A 23,113-nucleotide genomic window follows, 5' to 3' on the forward strand; every position below is an offset into this window, starting at 1 on the left:
ATCGTGAAAAATCAAGCTGTGCTTTCAAATATTGTGGATTTGTTTACTCGCACATGACATCACTTTTTCAGGGGGGCGAGGCTATTAACACATACAAAATATTTATTTGGGGGCTTGCCAACTTTTTAGGGAGGGGGCCAGCACCCCCCCCCCCATAAATAGGCCTATTGACGCCACTGGATGGAATATATATATATATATATATATATATATATATATATATATTTTTTTTTTTTTTTTTACATTTTAAATTTTGTCTTCAAAGTAAATTTTATCATGTAAACAGTGAAACCGTCCCGCTGCACTCAGTCTGCGCGTGCTCATGACGTATGTATGCGGCGACGTCATCTTTACGCTGGTCAATATGGCGGCTTTGGGGGCGAGGTTGTTAATAACTACTTGTAACTTTTTTTTTTTACATCAAGCATTTATTTTATAAATAGATGAAAAACAATCCCATTTTATGCGTTAAATCGATGACGCACTTCCGTCGTTATACGTCGACGCGCACGTGCGTGTGGACGCGCATGTGGGGGGGACCGCTTGCATTGTAAAGAAAATTAGGAAAAGGATTGTGGAAGGCGAAGAGTTTCACAAATCAAGCAATATGCACGGTAAGAGAAATATTGCAAATGTTAATTATTATGTATTTGTTGGTAGACGTAAACTGAACATGGAGTTTGTTTGTGAGACATTGCACACACTGTTCATTGTTGCAAATGACTGGTCTGCGGTCTCAGTTCTTTGAGAGTCTTTTTTTTTTTATTATTTTTTTTTATTCATCGTGTGTGACAGTTACAGTAAATCTGGCAGACCTGAGAGGGCAGTTTAATGTGCGCCCAGGGGCGGCGAAAAGGGGTCGGAGGGGAGGGCTGCGCGCCTCACTCGCGAGCTGGCTGCACGCAGTAGTGGTTGAAATGTGCCAAGTAATTATGGCCGAGTAACGCACAATTGCGTCAGATAAATGCTGATGCGAACGAAGGGTGAGTCATGGGGGGGCATCACTGCGTGGGCCCCCACAAAGAAAATCTACAAGACTGAAATTACCCAAATAGGTAGAGAGAGAAACATTTCTATGCATTCTCTCTATAGGGTTTAAGTCTCTGTTTTGACTTGGCCAATCTAATCTTTGTATTCTTCCATGCGGTTTATAAAACGAAGTTAAAAACGGGAAGTATGATTAAAAATGTTTTACGGACTTGTGTAAGACTTTTTAGCCTTGGCGCAGGTCTGCACTCTTTCCAATGTTCGAAATGATTTTGTTTTCACTCAAACTGTTTGTCCTTTTTCTGACCAAGCTCAAAGGTGCATCTCGATCCAAATGAGCAGGTCTTGGCCCCCCTGAGCATGGGGGGGGGGGTGGAGGCCACGGCTGTTTGGGTCCCCCCACCTCCTGGCCAATAAGGTCCACTCTGGAAGTGGCTTCACTATCAACCTAAAACTTAACCAAAATCAATTTAATCTGATCCCACTGAGTCAACAGCAAGTGTGTACTTTGGCGCCCCCTAGTGGATTTTTATGAGCGTTAGCCGGGTGAAGGGGGTGGCCCACCCATGCCGCCCTCCCCGAAGCCAAAAAAGCAGGCTAGCTCGTGCTTATTAAGTTAGCGCCGCTCAAACGCACTTTTGCCTCTGCAAGCTAAATGAATGCCAGATCGCAGAATCCCACCACCCCCACACACCCCACGCACAAGACCCCCTCCCCACACACACCGTAACCCAACTTATAAACGCAACTTGTCTTTGTTGACCCAATGCGAGAAATGATCAGCTGGCGGCAGAAGCGCATCCAGGCATCTGCCAAGAATCTCGCAGAAGCCAACAAATCATCAGTCAACGGGCTGAAGCAGCCCCCCCCCCTAGAACCCTCCCCCCGCCCCCCAACCCCACTTGGAACAACTTTTTGGGGTCCCAGAGCTCGCTTGTTTTCTGAAACGGCGTCAACAAAACACACCAGAGAACGCCCTTTGCGTAGAATTTGCGTGGGAGGGCCAAAGCTGAACCAAAATGCTGTGCATATACTCAAATTGTTTAAATATAAAATATGAATCTTTTGTTTGGAAATGTATTGAACAAATCTAATAAATGTGGAAGGAGGAGGTGTATATGTAACAAAAAAAAGTTAGTGTGAAAATGTGGGTATTTGGGGAATGCGATAAATGGCGTCGAGCATGTCATGAATGCGCCAAACATTTTGTAGTTGTAATGGTTTTATCCTGGGGGGCGGGAGGTCTAATACGGCCAAGTCGACATGGAAAAATAGGTCGACACAAAATTTCTGCCTCGAAGCTCCGCCGGGACCAAAGTAGGGAAAAAAAACAAAAAACACTTTCGCCTGGAACCATTTTTACACCACTGGAAGCCATGTTTCACACGGACATTAATCGCAGACGGACGCAGTGCTGGGCCAGTGAGAATTTTTCTCACAACGACAGAGAAATGTCTGGAAGTTACTCGTAAAATAGTTTAATGTGTCATGTACATAAAACGTGAAAAATATGAGTCAGCTGAATGGTAGTTTTTCTTTTTTTTTACTTAAATGGCAATTGCTAGCACGCTAACGCTAACTGTGAGTTCTGTACAGGTTTTGTACACCAAATTTGACCTTACACGCAGTCCCAAAATATGCAGTTAAACAATCAAATTTCAGCCCTCATAAATGGGGATCAAATACTTTTTAGTGGAATTGTTTGGAAACTAATGGTGAAGGGGTGGGGTGGGGTGGTTATATAATTTGATTATTTCATCATTAGTAGGAGAATCTATTCTGCACAGATTTGATAGTGACAGCCCTAAATGAGTTTTAGTTGGTTTAAAAAAAAAAAAAAAAAGTGGACAGAGATCATAAGTATGTAAAATATTTTATGTAATATCAATACGAATATATAATATTGGGAATATGGAAAGTAATTGTAATCTCGTATCAAGCGACGTATTCTCCATATTTTCATTTTAAATGACAACATATAAAGCATATACTGTACCTCGACGTTAGCTCGGATTTTATATTTGTACCGGGTTTCAAGCCAGAAATCATTCATCATCATCCCCCCCCCCCCCCCCCGGAACATTTTTTTTGAAGTCAGCAAAAACAAAGAAAAGTGCGCTTATTAAATCAACTTCATCCATGCAATAACATCTGCCAGATCTGATCAGGCGCTCGGTCCTCAAAGGCACGGCGTCAATTTTCAAAGTGTCAGGACCATGGACAGCCACCAAGCGCGCAGACAAAGGACCCCTTTGTCGCCCCCCCCACCCCCCCCCCCCCCACCCCATGCGGGCGGCCCCCGGATCCGAGACACTGTTTGGAATTAGACATCATCCCGACTGTCAGGCCGAGGCGGGTAAGCGGCGTGCCAGAACTTCATGCGGAACAGGCCTCCGCGGAACGCGGCCAAGCGCTGACGCGGGGGCGACACCCCACCCACCCGACCCCCGCCCACGCCCACACCCCTCTGCCCCCCCCATTGTGCGTTCAGATGTTTTCAGGACGCTGTTAATTAGCGGATAACAAACTGCTAAATGTGATTGCAAGCCCCCCCACACACGTGGGGGCGCACTTGAATGTGACCCTCGCAAAGGTTCAGCAAAAAATGTGTGGATTTTGCAGTAATGATTTTTTTTTTCTTATGGCGTAGAAGTCCATGTTGCGTCATTTGCATACGTACAACGAGAAGAAGAGGCAGAGAAGGTCCCCAACAATGCTCATTTTTCCCAAAGATGATTTATGGCTGCGAGTATTGTGGTATGCTCGGTTTACATGTGTTGCGGCGCCCTGTGTGTCCAAGTAGCATTTGTTGGGAGGTTTACAATGACCTGAACTGCTAAAAATTCTCATTTATGTTCGCCTGTCTATGGCGTTCCTTGGTCACGTTCCTCCGTGTCGCTACTGTAGTTTTTCTGCTGAAAATATTTTATTTTGTTAATTTTTGTTTTTTGTTTACATCGTCGCCACCCACGGAGGTTGGAAAACAGTAACAAGCCTAATTTGACAAAGGAATCGAAAGTACAAATATCCATCCATTTTCTTTGCCACTTATCCTCACAAGGGTCGCAGGGAGTGCTGGAGTCTATCCCAGCTGTCAACGGGGAGGAGGCGGGGTACACCCTGAACTGGTCGCCTGCCAATCGCAGGGCACATGGAGACAAACAGCCGCACTCACAATCATACCTAGGGGCAATTTAGAGTGTCCAATTAATCCATCCCATCTATTTTCTTTTCCGCTTATCCTCACGAGGGTCGCAGGGAGTGCTGGAGCCTATCCCAACTTTCAAGGGGCAGGAGGCAGGGTACTCCCTGAATTGGTCGCCAGGAAATCGCAGGGCACATCGAGACAAACAGTCGCAGTCACAATCACACCTTGGGGCAATTTAGAGTGTCCAATTAATGTCGGATGTTTTTGGGATGTGGGAAGAAACCGGAGTGCCCAGAGAAAACCCACGCAGGCACGTGGAGAACATGCAAACTCCACGCAGGCACGGCCGGGATCGAACCCGGGACCTCAGAACTGTGAGGGCAATGCTTTACCAGTTGATCCACCGTGCCGCCCAGTACAAATATCGATTTTCAAAATGAGAGGGAACTGAAAAATCTGCTTAAGTACAGGAACAAAGTATTCGTTACTTCTCACCAGTGCTAATTCGCCAGCCGCTGCTTTGGATGGCGTGGAAATGCCACGCAGGCGGAGGGCGGGCAGTACGTTTATTTTCTCTGGCGTCGACTCGACGGCACTTGGCCAACGCGGAGGATTGGACGAGCGCTTTTTCTTCAAGTGAGGATAACCGGAGACGGATCACGCGGCGCCCCGCCTCGGCTTTTCCCAGACGGGACGGCGTTCGATCCCTGGCGCGGGAGCTCCCTCTCGTTTGTAGCCGTCATTTCGGTGCCACCGCGTCAGATTTTATTTGCCGAGTGCTCGGCTTTCACGCTAATCTTTCCAAACCGCGGCGCGTGCTCGACGCTTGTTCGAGTTAGCCGCCGAGCCCAAAAGAGCTCTGATATTTTGCGGGTTGTACAAGCAGAACTCGGTGCTCATTTGGGTCCACTGTGACCTATTTTAGCTGAGAACCAAACCGTATGAATTTTTTTCGTTTGTTTTTTTGTAATTTCGTACTTCCGTTCTTTAAACCTCGCAATAACACACTGAGTACATCAAAATGGACCTTTCGGCTCCATCGTGGCCACTTAAAGGGCGAGTTTTCAGTTTTAAAACCACTAGCAAGATTTGTTTGTTCAAAAAAGCTACTTAAAGCTTAAACCTTCCTGATTCCCCCCCCCCCCCCCCCCCCCCAGCGCAATTCTCAAACATGGCCGTTCATCATGAAATTCCATCACCAAACTCTGAAGTTGTGTTAAATAACAGCGCTAGCTGTAGTAAGCTAGCATTAGCACGGTAAACAAGCAGACGCAAGGTATTGCTCCTACGTTGTTTGCGATGACGGTTAGCGGTTTGAAGTTTAGTTTTTTGAGGAATGTGCAAACAAGTAAAAATAGGTGATAGACGTACCTGCCGAGCAGAAGCAAAAACTTGAGATATGAACGATGTCTTTAGCGAGCATTTTTGCAAATAGTCAACGCTTCTTCAAAAAAAGCTACTTAAAGCTGTTTATTGCCACTCTACGTTAAAGTTTGCTGTCAAACTAAACATGGAGCAAAGAATTTCTGTGCGTTTAAAACAACTTTGACTTAAGAATGCCCCCCCCCACTAGCTTTACTTATGCTAACACATAATGAGAAATGCCATAGAATGGCTAACTTAATAATTACTGCAGTATTAAGGCTTTAAGCGGCGGATATTTTGACACAAATAGTGCAGCAACACACGTATGACAATACTCACAAGCATATATTCTTTATCCTCTGCAAGGAATGGTTACTACTACTGTGGCCTAATAAGGAGCTGACAATTTTTTAAACCACTTTGATCACAGTTTGAGGTGATTTATTTCCATAATTCTTTGCATTTAATGCTGTTTTACTACATTTTGAGTGATTTTTGTTGTTCAATTGTGCGCTGAAAGTTATTTTTGCACGTTGCTGTTGTAATAGAAACTACAAATAAACCACATGATGGTTGGTTATTTTTTTTATTCCTTTTTTTGATAATATTTGTTATCCCACTGAATGTTTAATGACTTGGGATTCCTCTCCACCACCCGCTGTACTCTGTATATTCTTTCATTTGAGATGTAAAAAGCGTACATCGCGCTGACAATGGGATCGAGTAAACTGATTTGACTTGGGGCCCGCATCTCTAGACCCAATTTTTCCTACGGTTTCTGCATTTCATAAATGACGAGTGGGCCCGGAACGTATCCCTCCCCCACCCCGTACCCGCTGTATTTCTTTTTGTGAAAGCGTGAAGAGGCAGAACCGGCGGCGCTTAATGAGGACCAAAAGGAACATTGACGTTGACGGCTCGTAGGCGCCGTCCCGGGGGAGGACGGGCCACGGCGGGACCTCAATAATAAACATCGGAGTCGGGCGAGACGGCCTCGGGCGTGGGGATAAATAAATCTCACCGCCTGGACGCGCCTGTGAGTCAAAGCTTTGCGGCACATGTGAAAGGGAGCTTTGTGTCACGACGTATAAATCCAGACGGCAGGCCCCGGGAGCGCCGCTCGCATCAGAGCGCCTTTGAGCATCCTTAAACTAATAAATCTCTGGAGGGCCGAGGCAAGGGGAAAAAAGGAAGGTTGGGCGAGTTAAGGGGCTACTTGGCCAGCCTCTTGGCCACGTCCTTGTAGGCCATCTCGATCTCGGAGTCGGCGGCGCACGTGTTGTTGAACTCGTCGCGGGCGGCCGCGTTCTTCAGGTAGCGCCAGATCCCCGTCATGTCCGAGGGGATGTCGTAGTTCCGGTACTTCTTGGCCACCACCTGCGAGACGCAAACGGCAAACTTTTCAAATGTCGGTCCGCTTGGCTCAGGAGAGTTTTGTGGTGTATTGCATTGTTTATTTATGTATTATTGCGGCTTGGAGCGGCTCTGCTTTTGAGTTTTATGGCGAATCATCAAACTTTTGCCCGTATGCTCTTGATAAACATGCTTAATTAACATTCTGCTCAGTAAAACTAGCTGCATTCTCAATCCATCCATCCATTTTCTTAGACGCTTATCCTCACGAGGGTCGCAGAGAGTGCTGGAGCCTATCCCAGCTGTCAACGGGCAGGAGGCGGGGTAAACCCTGAACTGGTCGCCAGCCAATCACAGGGCACATAGAGACAAACAGTCGCACTCACAATCACACCTAGAGTGTCCAATTAATGTTGCATGTTTTTGGGATGTGGGAGGAAATCGGAGTGCCCGGAGAAACCCCACGCAGGCACGGGGAGAACATGCAAACTCCACACAGGCGGGTCCGGTCTTGACAGCCATGCACGTCAACTTTCAGGCTTTTCTTCGTCTACCTTGACAATGTGCAGTTTGGGCAGGAGGTTGCAGTCGGCCAGCGTGAGCCGGTTTCCGTCCAGAAAGTTTCTCCTGGACGGCTTTTCCTCCTCGGCGCTGTTGCCGTCGACCTCGTCAGGCAGCGGACTGTTCAGGTAGTCATCGAGCTTCTTCAGGGCCTTCGTCAGCGCTTTCTCCAGGGCTATAAAAAAAAGAAAGAAAAACGCATGCAACCAATGCGGTGTGAAGCTGTGTCCGCTAGGTAGCAGCAAAGGCTTCAGCAGGATGCAAATAGTGGATTCTGCTGCCCTCTAGTGCCGGAAGGAATCCATTGACCCTGGCCAGACTACTCATTAATATGATAAATTACTTAGTAATTATAATATTTATATATCCATCCATCCATTTTCTTTGCCGCTTATCCTCACGAGAATCGTGGGAGTGCTGGAGCCTAAATATTCATATAATACTTTTAAACTTTATATAATATATATATGTAAATGAGATATATTTTAAAACAGCTTCATTAAAAATTTAAGAGTAAACGGATGTTACTTTTTTAAATCTATTCTTTAAGAATTATTCGCACTCCTCCATATTTATTGTTTTTAATTAATTATAAACTTAAATAGAATTATTAAAGCTTTTGTGGGAAAAACAGTTTTGAAAGGCTTTTTTATGTCCTTTTTTTAAAAATGGATTTCTGCACGTAAATCATTTAAATCAAAATCTAATTTTATTTTTTAATATAAAAACATTAAAAACGTATTTGTACATTTATTATATTATATATTTTAATTGTTTTAATTTTGACAGGCTTGACTATAACTTCCCTTTTAATTTTTTTTTTTTTTTTTATAAAGTATGTCACCCTGTAGTTCCCACAATGCGGCGTGCTGCCTCACCGTCGTTGGCGTCCATTTTGGTGTTCTTGATGAAGGCGGAGAACTTTGCGAAGATGTCGTTGCCGGCCGTGTTGGACTCCCTCTGCTTGGCTGCCAGTTTGGGGTACCTCAATTACAGCAGGAGAATGAGAACAATTGTTATTGTTTTCAGAATGACTATATTTGTAAAATTATCATGCCGTTTTTTTTTTTTTCATCTAAATAATATAATGATATTTGGGGTTGCGGAGGGAATAGGTGGGGATGTATTTAAATGATGTTGGAAGGAAACAAGAAGGAGGGAGTTCAACAAGTCAGAACACAAACCTACACCAGGCCTTGAAACCTTAACACCGTTCTCAAAACCCTAATTTGCAACCTAAATCCTTGTTTAAGACTCAAACCCAGACTTGAACCCATACATTGAAACGCTATCCCCGTCTTAAAACCTTATTTTGTGTGTGTGTTACTTGGGCGGCGACAGCATTTCCTCCAGGAACTCTTCGATCTTGTTGATGTCCGTCTTGACGTCGCCGTCGTAGGTGAGGAACGGCGGGTGGGTGCCGGGCGCCAGGTTGTTGAGGTCCGTCGGCTTCCTATAGGCAGCCGAATTAATTGCAAAATATGAAACTGGCATTCAAACAAAATGGAACTTTATCAGATTGTTTTGAGTTGGGACTGAGTGAATGATTTTGAATCCAAACGGCGATTGTTTCCATAGTGATGACATGAAAACCATATAAATGTTTAATTGCCTTGTTATTACCTATACTGTCACAAAAGGCAGGATAACTACCTTCGCTATACAAGGTCAAGGGAACTACTTTGTTCCACTATTGTTATTGTCATTTTAAAAAGGGGGTCCTATCAATTGCTCAAGTTATTAAAAGTGAGGACAATTTGCAATTTTGATCCAGACTTGCAACTAGATGCAAACAATTCGCTTCAGCGGGCCTCATAAAATGACACGGTGGGCTGGAACTGGCCCCTGGACCTTACGTTTGACAGCCGTGATGTGCTATACTGGCACTCTCGTATCGTATCGCATTTTGGCAGTTCCCTATCGATAGTCCGTCCAGATTTGAACAGCACGCCGGCGGCGTGATGGCTCACCTCTTGAGGTCCACGGTGGTGACGTTGAAGACGACCCCTTTGAGCCACAAGATCATGAAGAGGCGCTGGGAGAACGGACAGTTGCCAATGCTCTCGCCGTCGCTGCCCGCCTGGAAACAATTCGGCATCATTATAAGTAGGGGAAACATCCGTCCATTTTCTTAGCTGCTTATCCTCACACGGGTCACTAGACAGTAAGGGAAACAATCCCATTTATTTTTTACAACGGTCTTATCTTCCAAACATACCCTTGAGAAGTCCTCTCCCACACAGATTTAAACATCCATCCATCCATATTTTTTTTTGCCGCTTATTCTCACGAGGGTTGCGGGGAGTGCTGGAGCATATCCCAGCTGTCAACGGGCAGGAGGCGGGGTACACCACGAACTGGTTGCCAGCCAATCGCAGGGCACATACAGACAAACAGTCGCACTCACAATCACACCTATGGGCAGTTTAGAGTGTCCAATTATTGTTGCATGATTTTGGGATGTGGGAGGAAACCGGATTGCCCTGGGGGGGGACACAGGCACGGGAAGAACATGCAAACTCCACACAGGTGGGTCCGGTCTTGAACCCAAGACCTCAGAACTGGGAGGCCAATGCTTTACCAGCTGAATCACCATGCCGCCCACATTAAACATATTAAAACACTTTTATTTTAAATTCCTTAGCACTTATCCTCACTTGGCACTTTTCACTAACATTAGGTCACGAAAAGGAGACGACATGCTTCTCTGAACAAGAGGCGCCCTATTGATTTTGAGTCAGCTCATGTTTCGGCGCACGGTGGGGAGCTTACACCTCAACCGCCATCTTAATTATGCATGTCTCAAGTACGCACACACGCACACACAACAGTAGGCCAGTTGCATGTCCAAAATTCCAACACTGCTGTGTCAGCTTAAACGCAGCGCCTGCTTGTGTCGATGTTACCACACAACAAGAACAACACAACACATGCAATCATATAATGTAACAGAATGACAGGTAACATGGAGAACACACACACACAAAGGCTGCTGATGTACACACAGTACACAACAGTATGGTCAGAAAAATTAGCCAGTATTCATAAAAAAAAAAAATTATAAATGAAATGTGTTTTGGCATCAGGCCAGTCTGGGCCACGTCTGCAATGGAAAGAAAATAAACTCATTGAACATCCCGTAAGACCTTCTGAAGCCGTGTTGTCAATATTCTTAACTAGCTAGCGTTCCCGTGAGGATGATTTGTTATTTTCTTTTCATTTTATGCCACCTGCCTCTGGTGCAAGCGCATCCCACCCGTCGAGTCCCTGGGGCGGGGGTGCCTGAGGCGAACGCCGGAGGAGGATGCAGAACAAGAGGAGAAGAAGAAGCCACACGTCGCTGAGCATCACATGTAACTTTACCTCTGCTACAGGTCTTGTGTTACTCCTACACGCACACGTTTTTACATTCATACCCCCCCCCCTCTCCCAAAAAAATACGTTTTTTTACAACATACCTTGACAAAAAGTTCAATTTCAGGCTCCCTGTCTGGATCTGCCATGTTTCTCCTTCTGTGCCAAACACGTGAACGTGTCACTCCGCTACATTCTACCTTGAAACTTCACAAATGGTCCCGGTGTCGAAATCCGACTGTGCGCTGAAGAGGACCCGAAGTGGTCCTAAAGTCAGCTGATGGGTCGCGGATGCGGACTGAGGTCAGATTTGTTTAGTAGTGCAGCTGTAACGCAAGCGGCAAGCCGTTGAACTATACTGAGTGGTAGCAGGTGGCAAGCTGTACTGCATTGGTTTGGGGGGTGGGGGGGGGTGTATGGTCCCAAGAGAGCCTGAGCTCCATTTCTTAATACCACGAGTTCACCTTTGTAACAAGTGGAGAAAGTCAACACAAATCTCTCGTTAAAAAAAAAAAAAAAAAACTTGAGATGATGAACACATATAATACAGTAATTGCAATTACATCATATATATATGGATTATTTTAAACAGTATCCACGGTACAATGACAAAATCTGACCTAAAACCTATATAATTGTAAATGGCAAAAATTGGGGGGGGTTCGGGACATACCGTAATTTCCGCCCTACAAGCCGCGACTATTTTCACACACCAGCCTGCAGTTTATGCGGCGATCCGGTGCTAGCGTTAGCGAGGTGCTAGCGTTAAACTTGACTTCCTGATTCCATTTTTTGGGTGTGATTACAATTTATAGCATGCACATGATGTAATATTCATTATTAAACATCTGCAAACCTCGTGAATTAACTTTTTTCCTCCTGCAAACTCAAATCATGATATTTAACGCCATTTGTCCCCTTTTTTAATTCCTGTCGCCCAAACGTTTCCAAAACTGAACAAATGTCACGAAATACAAAATAAATAAACCATATTTATATCTGACAGATTAGCTATTTAAAGATGGTGGTAAAAATCAGTCACTTGTCAGGCTAATCATAAACAGGCCTGTCAAACAGTAACGTTTCGAAAACTGCAGCAACTGAAGCGCGTCGACGTCTTCAGAAACCTGGAAAAAGTCGCAGTTCCCGAAAAAGGCGCAGAGGCAACTCGCGACAAAGAATAAAGAAATAAAAATGTAAAACATATTTCAAATTCAATAAGAAAAGTAAGATTTCATTTGTTTACTAAAACAAAAATAATTTATAAGGAGCAACGACAATGATGTCAAAAAAAATATTTTGGGAGTGTGCAAAAATAAAAATTATAAATTGAAGAACATTTTTATGTATATTTGTTACATTGAATTTATTACCTAAAATATTGCTTTTTTTTAAAAAAGTCAGTTTCGAGAAAAGGCATAATAACAACAATGGCAAATTGCTAAAAAAAAAAAAAAAGTGACTTTGAATTGTCAAAGAGTGAATTGTTTAACATTATTTTAGTAGTATTTAGCGGGTGGTTTTACACATAAAAGTTGAGTTTTAAAATGTCACTTGAAACATTTTTCTCTATTCCAGTCAGTGAAGGTTTAAAGATGGCGAGAGTTTGACCCTGAAACCTAATACGTCTTAATTTTTCCATAACTTACTATGGTTGCTTTTTTTTTTTTAAATGGAAGTGCGGAGAACAGTGCAAAACTCGGGCGTGGCACTCCACACCGGTGCCCTCTGCCCACCGTAAATCTCGGAATGTTGGGTGCAGATAAGATATACCTGTCATAAATGTGAGGACGCGCCCGCGAGGGTCACTGCAAAGATCGGGACTCGTATTTTAACCAAACGTTGTCCTAGAACGGACACGGCGTATACAACAGGATTCTGGAACGGCAACTTGAGGCATTTATAGGATGAAAGACCGCCAGACATGAACATGGGACCTTTTGGGGAACTGAGAAGCGGAAGCGCACACAAGTTCAAGTGGTGACCTTTGAACTGGCGGCGTAGAGGGCGTCCTACCTTGACGAAGAGCGAGATCTCGGGATTGTCGGGATGGTCGGGCTGGACCGGCCCGAGGGCTGTCGGATCCAGGCTGACGTTTTCCAGGGTCTTGATGGCGTAGTTCACCGGCTCGTCCTCTTCGGCGGCTTTGGAGTCGGACTTTTGGTGCTTGTAGGCCATCACCATCCCGTCGTCGACGTTGTCCTCCGGCGAGGGTGAAGAGGAGGAGGATGAGGAGCGCCTGGACGAGCCGGTCGCCTCCTCGGCTTGGGCCTTCTGGAAGGTAGCCTTCATCTCCATCAGCACCTTGGCCGCCGCCTTCTCTCGGGCTTTCACCTCATCCTCGTGGTCGGACGAGGATGAAGACGAAGAGGATCGGCTACGTTTGTCTCCGTCCCTGGTGTCCATGTAGTCGGGCGAGGCGTGCTCCTGCTCGGCTGAGACGTGGACCATGATGTCATCCACGGTCACTTCCATGCTGGAGATGGGAAGTCGCGGGAGGAGGAGCGCAGAAGCAGAGCGGTGCTGGCGGCGGCTGCCTCCCGAGAGAGTGACTGAACACGAAGCGGCGTCCGATCGGCCAAATTCCAACGGCGGCGACTCCCTGAGCGCGACCTTTGAACCCGCGAGCTCACTGATCATTTACAAAGCCAGCTTCCCCTCCGGAGTCTGCCGGCTTCACTTCCACTTGACACGCAAAACAGATGAGCAAAGTTTTGGGCCGCTTAAGTCCAAACTTGCCCGCATGACATTCATAGGCCTTAATTTGAGGAACGCTAGCGAGCCTGCAACCTGTCAAAACATCATGCCGTTAAAAAAAATAAAAACATAATTTACCCTCTTTTTTCATTATTATTTTAGATGGGATCATTTCGATTTTTTTCATAAATTATTTGCACATAATTGTAAAATATATATTTGTTCTGTCATGTAATGTATATCAAAGATGAGATAACCATTTCAAATATTTTTTATACTTAATTTTGATTTATCAATCCATTCTGCAAGATAAAAAATGGACCAAAACATTATTTATGACGATAGGGTTTTTGATTTATTTTTCTTTGTGCTTTATTTGTTAAAATGTAATTTTAATTTCTATGTCCAGGAATTCTTTTTGAATTTCTATTCACACACTTGTACTGTAAATTTGTATATAAATATAATGTAAAAATATCTATTTTTAATCTAACCACGCCTTTGCTGTTATTCATAATTTCTAATTTATTTTTAAACTACTTTTTATTTATAGTATTGTTTGCAAAAAAAATTTATTTGGTTAGCGCATTTCATACTCAATGCACTTTACATGATTAAAAAAAATTTAACTCCTTTTTGGTTGATTTTTTTTTTTTTTACTTTATAAAATAACTTGATACATTTATTTTTGTCCTTTCATTGCGAGTTTTACTTTATTAATTATATCTTTGGCTATATTTCAATATTTTTTGAAAATATTGAACAATATCTAATATTCAATGAGCAGAGAATCAAAACAACTTGATTTGAAGTCCTTTGAACTCAGAAGGCATTTTATTCCTGTTAGCATGGTAAATACAATTCATTTCTTGGCCAAATTTGTTGCATTTCACAAATGCAACTCATCTGGCAATCATTCTTTGAACAAATCAATCAAATGTGTGTGTGTGTGTGTGTGCGTTTTCATTCACCTGTCATCAAGACACTTTTTCTTTCCAGCTGAAAATGTATCATAGAAATGTAAAAACAGTACATCACAGTGTCAGTTTTTGGGGTGTTTGTGTACCTTGTTAATGCAACAACAATCTGAAAGCCGTAAAGACGGAAGAAAATGACTCATTTCAGTAACTTGCTAACACTTTTGTAACTACGCTGATTTTTGGCGAGAGGCACCTAACTTTTTTTTTTGTTTCATTTTTTTTTTTTTTAATACTACAACATGAAGTGCAAAGTAGACACTTTATAACCTACTGCCCCCTGTCGGTCATGTAGTGCAAATGGCAGGAACAGTTCTGGCCCGAAGCAAAAGAGGATTCAAAAACTTCCAAAAAGGGAAAATACTCACAATGGCAAAACTGCACTTCACATTCCAGCCACGGATCAAAAAACGGACAAAGCACAAGCGCGGAAAGACTCGACGACACAAAGCGATGCCGAATGGAATGACTGACATTCAAACGAAGAAGGAAACGGAAACCCGTTGGGGTGTATTTATCACTTGTCATTAATATCCATCTTCACATCCAGGTAGTAGTCGAAGCACGCTCTTGGTTCTCAGTAGTAAGACAACTAAATTGGGGGGGGGGGGGGTATGTCATCCGGAACCAATCTGCTCTCCTTTTGGTCAAAGTTTACAACAGGGACATTTGTTGGAGACGGACGTACTTTAAAACTGTGCACGAGTTTACAACTGCATCATCTCGTTCTCCACGACTAGTTTGAGTTTGTTTTTTGTTTTTTTACACTACTGACCAGACCAACCAGGTAAGCCAGTTGAGAACAGTTTCAATAATTGAACAAACGGTTTTTTTTTTTGTTTTTTTTTAATTGGTTTCTGGTTTTAAAACTACCTATGAATCAATATATGTAATATTGTGAGGCAGTCATACATTTATAAGGGTTGACATTCATATCGGCCCCTCCGAAGGAAACCGTGACTACGACAAAAATGAATTTGACGCCTCGAACTGCATGGAGCTTATCCTAAATATCAAAGAAATGTTCAAACGGCTTTTCATTGGAGGAAAACTCCCCCCCCCCCCCCGGGCACTTTGCCACACCTCACAATATTTTTTGAGAGAAATCGTATCAAAGTCTTCCCCTCGTTTAAGAATCCCAGCCCTCAGGCGCGTCATTATCACAGCGATATTTTTCATATTACTATTTTTTTTAAACGACAACACCAGGAAACACCAAGAAGTTGCAAGTCCTTTTTTTCCTCTCTTAAGTATTTTGCACATCAGTGCAAACAATTTAAGCCTTTAAACGCTTGTTCCCCCCCCCCCCCCGCCCCCCACAGACATCCCGCAAAATGGCTGCATGGGCGCTGCAACAGAACATCGGCATTTTCGTGTCCACGCAGAACGAAACGAGAGCGACTGTGTGCGTTTTCACGCGGCAACACTACGTCCTGCAGTCAGGTAATCGGATGACTTTGAGGTGATGTGTAAATTTGCTTTCGCCATAGCAGGTGAAAAGATTTTCAATTCTTCCTCAAATTCACCCCCCCACCCCCATTGGGTTCCGTTTATGCAGAATAACAGGGGGAAAAAAGACTGAAAAATTCCAGGTTCGCAGGCAGTGTAAAAGCGGTTGTTGTGGACACTCTGTCTCCTTTTCCACTGAGCAAAGATGGCGCTAGATAACAAAAGCTTCACATCGGGCTTGGATGTCAAACACGAGGAGTGTGAACACAATGTGATGAAGTTAGAGGCTCATAATTAAAGGTAGCAAACGTTTTTCAAAGGTGGAACCTTCCTATGGGAATTTCCGGGAATTAACAGGAAAAAGATGGGAATTTAATACATTGACGATTGGCTGTTAAAGGGCAACTGAAATAAAGTTGTGGAAAATACATTTTAGCATAATCCGGACAAAATCAGCCAATTTCATGTTTCTGTGGACTAAGCCACTGTGTAGTGAGCCAAATTAGGAAGTACGATGAAGCGTTAGAAGCACGGCCGCTCGAGCGAAGTAACAAAAATGGCGATCGTAACCCTAACCCTCGACTACGACATCTCTCATTAAAATGACGCTCGATACTAAGTTAATTCCTGTAATTCTCACGGAACGTCTCCCCTTTGAAATATCTCCCTAATTCCATATCTTAGCTTCCTATAGAAATTTAGTGGTACTTTAACAAACATTTAATGGGAATTTTCCGCCCATTTTGAACCCTGTTCACATTCACAGTAAAGCCTGGAAAGGCTTCACGGAAAGATTTGAAAGTCCTACCACAGTGGAACTTGATTCCCCACCTGCTGCTGATTGGACCTCCTCCAGGTCGGGGGGCACAAGTCCAGCATTTGCGCTCGCATCCGGCTACAGGTGCAAGTCCTCTTGCAGCAAAGGCTGCGACATCTCCCGACTGGCGTGTCTGAGCGAGGGCAGCTGCTTGAGCGTCACCTGCCCAACGAACACCACCAGGAAGCCCACAACCAGCAGGACCCCCAGGAGGGAGCCAATCACCACGGGGGAGCGGGAGGCCCCCGCCGGGCCCGCCGGGGTGGGTACGGCGGGCGGGGACGCAGTGGGCTCCGGGAGCAGCAGGTCCCGAACGTTGGCGAGGGAACCGTTGTTGGGCAGAGGCGGGACGGCCAGGATGTGGCACATGAGAGGGTACAGGTCCACGGAGCGCATGGTGGGCTTCACGTAGTTCTGGCGGAAGGCCGGGCCCCGGGCCAGGAAGACGGGCTGCATGCTGCGCAGAGTGTTGTCGTAGCCGTGATTTCCGCCTGAGGAGAGACCGCGACGAAATAAGTGCAGAGCCGAAAGATCTGGACGCTGGAGTTTCACACTCCGCAGTCTCCACTTGGCTCTGGTGGCCCGTTTGGAATGATGTAGCGTTGTTACGATTTCGGAGGATAGAAATTACACAACATAAACACACATGCTACTAACATGGGCTTAGCTCTAGATGATGGATGCCCAATTTGTTGCTGGGTACTGTTTTCAAGAGTAGTACATTTGACACTTTCATTTTTTTAGGCTAGAAAGGACCAAAAAAAAAAAAAAAAAAAAATCAACACACGTGCTAATATTAGCTTAGCTCTGGAATGCGTTCAGACAGTCTCCACTTTGTGCGCACTGCCCTGTTTTGACAAGGAGCCCGTTTTTCCTGCATTGTTGCGCGATGAATGCAACGTGGCAGCGTTTTCACGGTTTCACCCGGTATTGTTCTAAAGCAGATCCTTTTAAATGTACGATACAGTACTATTTTTAGACGCTGTTCGGTAGCATTACTGTGTCAAAGTGTCAAAAGATGCAAGTAATTCCGCCTGACCGCAAATCTGGTTATAAAAATGTCTAATTTTGGGAGACAAGAGGAAGCTTTACACACGCACACACTCTCTCTCTCGCATACTCTTTCTTTAATTTCATCAAGCGGGAATCAGTTCAAAGCATGAAACGAAAATCACAACTCAAGTAGGGCTAATAATAGAGCGGCACTCAGAGGTATTTGTAGCAGGTGTGGAGACGTACGCATGAGCGGGGTGCTCCTGTTCTGCACGATGGTCCATCCCTCCCGAGCCTCCACTAGGATGGGCGTGATCCTCGCGTTATGGCGGTAGTGGAGGCGTTCGGGGATGGCGTCCTTCCGGTAGACCGCCATGTAGGGGTTGGCGTCGGCCAACTTGTCGTACACCTCGTCCAGCTTACCTGCAAGACGGGCCGCCGTTATGTTATGTCTTCAGTCACAACTACTGAGCACGTCGTCCATAAAAAGATTAGCATATTTCCATGACAGGAACTAAAATCATTCGGGTCCAAAACAAGACCCAAGTACATTTGAGAGAACCAGGAATCCTTTAACCGTAACCAATGACCAAGAAGAAAAAAGCCCCTGGGACGTCAGGTGTAAGGGTGATTTTGGTAAGAGTTACCTTTTTTGGGCAGTATTCCCACCACGGGACTTTTGTCGACCCAGGTGTAAAGGTCTCGGCTCACGTACTCGTCCAGTTCGATGATCTTGTCGGCGAAGAGCTGCGTCATGCCGTGGTCGCTGGTCACCACCAGGTTGACCTTCCCGTACAGGCCCGCCTCCTTCAGCTCGTTGCGCAGGAAGCCGAGTTTCTCATCCACGTCGGCGATGACGCCGTCCATCTGGGAGCTCTCGGGTCCGAAGTCGTGCCCGCTCTCATCCGGCTCTTCCCAGTACAGGACCCCAAAATCCACCGCCTCCTTGTCAGGAGCGGAAAGCCATTGGACCATGTGCTCCACCCGGGTCTCGAAGGGAACGGAGGCATTGTGCGGGAGGTAGCGAGTAGGGAACATTCCGTGGATCTTCACGTCGGAACCGGGCCACATAGCCGCGCCGCTCCGCTTTCCGGACTTCTGTATGGTGACCCACAGGGGCTCCGCCTGCTCCCACCACTGGGACTCGTACATGCTGTCCGCCTCCATGGAGAAGGAGCGGTCAAGGACCGGGTCAAACATCTCGTTAGCGACGATGCCGTGCGACTCTGCGTGGAGGCCCGTCACCAGGCTGTAATGGTTGGGTAAGGTCTTTGTGATGTACGCGCTTTCCACCCGCTCCACCATCACGCCTTCCGCCATCAGGATGTGGAAGTTTGGCGTGGGCACGCGGTGCACGTAGTCCCAGCGGAAGCCATCGAAGGACACCAGGAGCAGCTTGGGGCGCTCTCCCAAGTCCTGGAGGGAAAGTAAAGGCGCCATCAGGGCCGACAAGAGGGCCAGAAGGCCCGGACCTCCAGCCTGCATCGTGTGGTCAGAGCTGCCAACAGAAGATGGGACGGAGTCTGTAATGTGAGCCAATGGTTTAGTTAACTAACATGTAATAACTAACTCTCGTTCCCATGTTGGCGTTTGTTGACGACTAATACAAACGAACATGTCACTGTGACATATTTGATGCTCACGATTAACTTTTATGACCCTGATAGAGTAATAGTCCATCTCATAAGGATTTTCCCCAAACATACTTGGGACTAACTCCACTGACCATCCATCCATCCATTTATCTTTTGTCGCTTATCCTCACGAGGGTCGCAGGAGTGCTGGACCCAATCCCAGCTGTCAACGGGCAGGAGGCGGGGTACACCCTCAACTGGTTGCCAGCCAATCGGAGGGCACATAGAGACAAACAATCAATTGCACCTACGGGCAATTTAGACTGTCCAATAAATATTGAATGTTGCCCGGAGAAAACCCGCGCAGGCAACGGGGGGAACATGCAAACAGGCATGTCGGGGGTCCCTAGAACCGTGAGGCCAATGCTTTACCAGCTGCGCCACTGTGGCGCCCCACCATCCATGTTAACATATTATTATTAACAGTGGTTAGATTCCATTTATACTTGTGTATGAAAAACAGCTAAATTTTTACTTCAAAGTGGACAACTTTTTTCCGGCATTTTTTAACCTCCAGACCAATTACATGAGTACTAATGTGTAATACTCAAATTAGTTCATGTATTTGGCTATTCCCACTGTAGGTTTATACATTAGATTGCTTTCTCACATTTTTTTTTTTTTTTTTTTTTTTTTTTTTTTGGTGCACATTTACAAGTTTTTGGTGTAAGCAAGTACAAGCAATTCAGCCTTCGTGTAGTATCAGGCAGTAATATACTGGGCAGCACAAATGTTAACCGGAAGTAGAATTGCAGCATAATTAGTAGCACGAAGAAGAGGCCGCAAAATGTCCCCAACTATTATGACAATAAATGTCGTTGTTCCCACAAAGCAGAACTTTATGCCTGTGAGTTTTGTGTTCTATACTCTGTATGTGTTGCCACTCCACGTGTTGAAGTATCATTTTTGGGGGGGTTAATAATTGCCATAAAATTGGTCAGCCCATACAGCGTTGCACAATATACATTAACACTAAGGGAGAAGAGGTTCGTTAGATTAGATGCTGTTAAAATATACGTGATGTAATTCTCTTTTATGTGTCAGCACACTTATCTTGACCATGAACTTATAATTTGGGGGTGACCCATAAAGCGTGTTTTGCCTCTCAGTCGGAGGGTAATAAGTTGAAGTGCATTTGAACAAAGTCCAAGAGGGGTAAAACTATCAAAATGACGTTTTTCTGGGTTGTGTCTTTATCGGGAGGGCCTCGGTCAAATGTCCGCGATAAACGGGGTTCCGCCGGTATTAGTAAACCACGGCGCAGTTCTGACATTCGACGCTCTGTCAATAGGGGACAAACGTTGTTATGCATTCATGCAAACAAAAAGCGCAACGCGAGATTAGCGGCATTCCGGGGCAAATTTGATCCAGACATTGTTGGCCCTTGTGCACCGTTTGTGCGCCGCAACAACAGCGCGTCGTCGACTCAACGGCGAGAGAGAAGGAGGAAAAAAAAAATACCCAAATTGAGATGACAGAAAACGGAATGCCACCATTAGGCTTACCTGGCTATCTGATCGTTGCACCGTTAGCGTGTCCGCACCGAGATAAACAGCCCAACTCTTGCTGACAGCCGGAAGGAAGTCCCGCCTATTTGGCAGCGGTCACGTATTTATTTTGCACATTTACATGGGAACGCCGCTCAGACGGTGACGTGACAACAGCGCGGTCGTGCGATTGAACCCACGACGGGCCTGCGTGCGCGTGGGCGTGCAAGTGAATGGATGCGCTTTGTAATTTCCTCGGTTGCGCCGCGATGGACAAGTGCGGCGCTCCAATGACGTCATACGGACTCAGGGGGTAGGGGGAGGAGGGGCGGGGCATGGAAGTTCAAAATACTGTATTAAAAATAGATGATCTTATTTATAAATCTTGGGCAAAACAAAGACAAATGTGCCAAATGTCAACATCTAGCACATTAACAATAAAGACCACATGAAGACAGGATGAATGCTTTTGTATGTTCAATTTTCAAAAGAATTTAATATGCACGTGTTCGTTATTTAATTTGTAGAAAAGTGGATCCTAGAACAGCAGAAACTCCCCCCCAAAAAACGTAAACTGCATTTCTATAGATGTCCACAAGATGTCAGTCAAAGCCTGTGTGTCAAGGCACACTTACTGGATTGCAATCAGAGGCATCTGGTGGAGTATACAAAACCATGAATAAATATTTCACTTCTCCTTCATTTTATTTCCATAGTTTAATCTTTTCCATCCATCAATATTGTGACCCGCTTATCCTTTTAAAGATCATCAAACAAATGTAGATATAAGGTAAAGATAACCCAAGTTAACATAAAATGCCAAGAACACCATCCCAACTTTGAAATACAGGGGTTAGGATTATGTTGTGGAGTTGTTTTTCCTTCGGGATGGGCTGGTGGGCGTCCCAATTTAAATGGAATCATGAGGAAAATATTATCCGGTAATACAGAAGCAACCGGAAGCATGCTCCCAAGTCATACGATTTAAAAGCGATGGTGCAGAAAAAAAATGTGAACTTCTGACACGAAAAAATGTACTAAAAAATTTATTTAAAAAAATCCTCAATATTGTGGCATTTAGCAAATACAAAGTTGTTTTTTTTCTAACTGGCCTAAAACACAAAAAAAGTTATTTTTTTCATGCCAGCCAATGAGGAAAAAAACATTTGTATGGAATGTATATAAATGCTTTTAACTGTATACAAGATATACTCACTGCAGAGTGATGACATTTTCTCTAACCATTAATTACACAAATACATACAATGCAGTATAATAATAAATAGTCTTGTTGTACAGTTGTCTTTTAACTCCAGCGTACCTACCATGACACATCCCGGTACCAGATGACATCGCCTGAATTTATTTATTTTTTTTGCCCCCAGAGATAAAAACAAAGTCAAATATCTAACACAAGTCCTTTAAATGATGAATTGTTTTGCTTTTTCAACATTTATTCCAATAGAAAGAGCAGGCAGGTAAGAATCTAAAAAGTGAAATTTGAAACGTTGCCTGTGATTTTAAAAAATGTTTAATGATAATTTAACACCTGAGATTAAAACGGGGGCATTGACGTGTTTGAGGTGGGACATTTTTTCTATTTTGAAGGAAATCCCAATATCAGTCAATCTCTCTTGATATTGGTTGATGTAGTTTTGCCATTTCAAACAGAATTCTTGTTGAATGAAGAGAATTTAAGTTTTATCATAATAGAAGCCTTTAATGCTCCTGTAATGTCCAAAAAGTTCCACAAAGATTCTAAACGGAGGCCTTGTCCAATACTAACATGGGATACCGTAATGTTGTATACAGGCCACTTCTACACAATTCCATACAGGCTTGACGTATTACACGTGTGCGCTGCATTGTTTGATTCCGCTGACAGTGTGTTTTGCGACACGTGCACGATTCATGACAAGGATTTTTTTGGGGGGGGTGTTGGTTTTGTTTGCAAAAAAAGCTCTTTTGTCTTTTTTTTTGTGGCTTTCACTACACACTTCTACTTGTGTGATGTTACAGACAAAGGTCTTGCATGCTTCTGGATTTTGTCGGGATTAACGAGCACTCGAGTATATACACTACAAATGTATATGCATCTATTATAAGCAATGTAATATCTCACCTTGTCATATCATTTTCCGGGGCCACTGAAAAACATTCTAAATTTAGGAAAAGAAAAGGATGCAATGGCCCAACGGTTATTATATTATACAGTAAATATATAGTTCCATAAAAATTTATTTGCAACCTATCATTTTTTTTGGGGGGGGCAGTTTCTCCACTTCAAGATA

General features: G+C 44.4%; 2 protein-coding genes and 2 long non-coding RNA genes across 8 annotated transcripts; 2 read left to right on the plus strand and 2 right to left on the minus strand.

The window, feature by feature from the left end:
- The first annotated feature begins 359 nt into the window (after positions 1-359).
- Positions 360-12,774, plus strand: LOC133496954 (uncharacterized). 3 transcript variants are annotated; one of them, XR_009793904.1, is made up of 6 exons: positions 360-614; positions 7,392-7,542; positions 8,251-8,395; positions 8,756-8,813; positions 10,661-10,788; positions 10,896-12,774. It is a non-coding gene; the product is annotated as an uncharacterized LOC133496954 (long non-coding RNA). The 3 variants fall into 3 exon arrangements; XR_009793903.1 differs by lacking the exon at positions 8,756-8,813 and adding an exon at positions 9,342-9,520; XR_009793902.1 differs by lacking the exon at positions 8,756-8,813.
- On the minus strand, positions 5,847-14,916 carry clic5b (chloride intracellular channel 5b). Of its 2 annotated transcripts, XM_061813080.1 has the most exons (7): positions 14,811-14,916; positions 12,785-13,558; positions 9,385-9,494; positions 8,742-8,867; positions 8,293-8,399; positions 7,408-7,589; positions 5,851-6,877 (listed from the first exon to the last, which is right to left on the minus strand). In XM_061813080.1, exons 2-7 carry the CDS (start codon positions 13,406-13,408, stop codon positions 6,713-6,715), a joined length of 1,314 nt encoding a protein of 437 aa, XP_061669064.1. In that variant the 5' UTR covers positions 13,409-13,558; positions 14,811-14,916; the 3' UTR covers positions 5,851-6,712. The 2 variants fall into 2 exon arrangements, with proteins under 2 accessions (XP_061669065.1, XP_061669064.1); XM_061813081.1 differs by lacking the exons at positions 12,785-13,558; positions 14,811-14,916 and adding an exon at positions 10,640-10,772 and having other exon boundaries at positions 5,847-6,877; positions 9,385-9,520.
- On the minus strand, positions 14,313-21,078 carry enpp5 (ectonucleotide pyrophosphatase/phosphodiesterase 5). 2 transcript variants are annotated; one of them, XR_009793901.1, is made up of 5 exons: positions 20,841-21,077; positions 18,349-19,199; positions 17,948-18,124; positions 16,723-17,199; positions 14,313-14,464 (listed from the first exon to the last, which is right to left on the minus strand). XR_009793901.1 is itself a non-coding variant. In XM_061813079.1 (4 exons), exons 2-4 carry the CDS (start codon positions 19,184-19,186, stop codon positions 16,787-16,789), a joined length of 1,428 nt encoding a protein of 475 aa, XP_061669063.1. In that variant the 5' UTR covers positions 19,187-19,224; positions 20,841-21,078; the 3' UTR covers positions 16,773-16,786. The 2 variants fall into 2 exon arrangements, 1 of the variants encoding a protein (XP_061669063.1); XM_061813079.1 differs by lacking the exon at positions 14,313-14,464 and having other exon boundaries at positions 16,773-17,199; positions 18,349-19,224; positions 20,841-21,078.
- On the plus strand, positions 15,088-16,132 carry LOC133496955 (uncharacterized). Its single transcript, XR_009793905.1, has 3 exons — positions 15,088-15,229; positions 15,765-15,885; positions 16,001-16,132. It is a non-coding gene; the product is annotated as an uncharacterized LOC133496955 (long non-coding RNA).
- Positions 21,079-23,113: the final 2,035 nt, after the last annotated feature.

The sequence above is a fragment of the Syngnathoides biaculeatus genome, chromosome 23, assembly GCF_019802595.1.
Source record: "Syngnathoides biaculeatus isolate LvHL_M chromosome 23, ASM1980259v1, whole genome shotgun sequence".
Taxonomy (NCBI): Eukaryota; Metazoa; Chordata; class Actinopteri; order Syngnathiformes; family Syngnathidae; genus Syngnathoides; species Syngnathoides biaculeatus.

What these genes read in the sequence shown, in the direction of transcription:
- clic5b (XM_061813080.1), bottom strand. Translation starts at nt 13,408, where the DNA reads ATGATCAGTGAGCTCGCGGGTTCAAAGGTCGCGCTCAGGGAGTCGCCG. An exon ending in ACCACCGTGGACCTCAAGAG is followed by an intron (nt 8,868 to 9,384) that starts GTGAGCCATCAC and finishes GGCTGCCTATAG; the next exon opens with GAAGCCGACGGACCTCAACA. An exon ending in GAAATGCTGTCGCCGCCCAA is followed by an intron (nt 8,400 to 8,741) that starts GTAACACACACA and finishes GCTGTAATTGAG; the next exon opens with GTACCCCAAACTGGCAGCCA.
- enpp5 (XM_061813079.1), bottom strand. Translation starts at nt 19,186, where the DNA reads ATGCAGGCTGGAGGTCCGGGCCTTCTGGCCCTCTTGTCGGCCCTGATG. An exon ending in GGGAATACTGCCCAAAAAAG is followed by an intron (nt 18,125 to 18,348) that starts GTAACTCTTACC and finishes CCCGTCTTGCAG; the next exon opens with GTAAGCTGGACGAGGTGTAC. An exon ending in CAGGAGCACCCCGCTCATGC is followed by an intron (nt 17,200 to 17,947) that starts GTACGTCTCCAC and finishes GTCTCTCCTCAG; the next exon opens with GCGGAAATCACGGCTACGAC.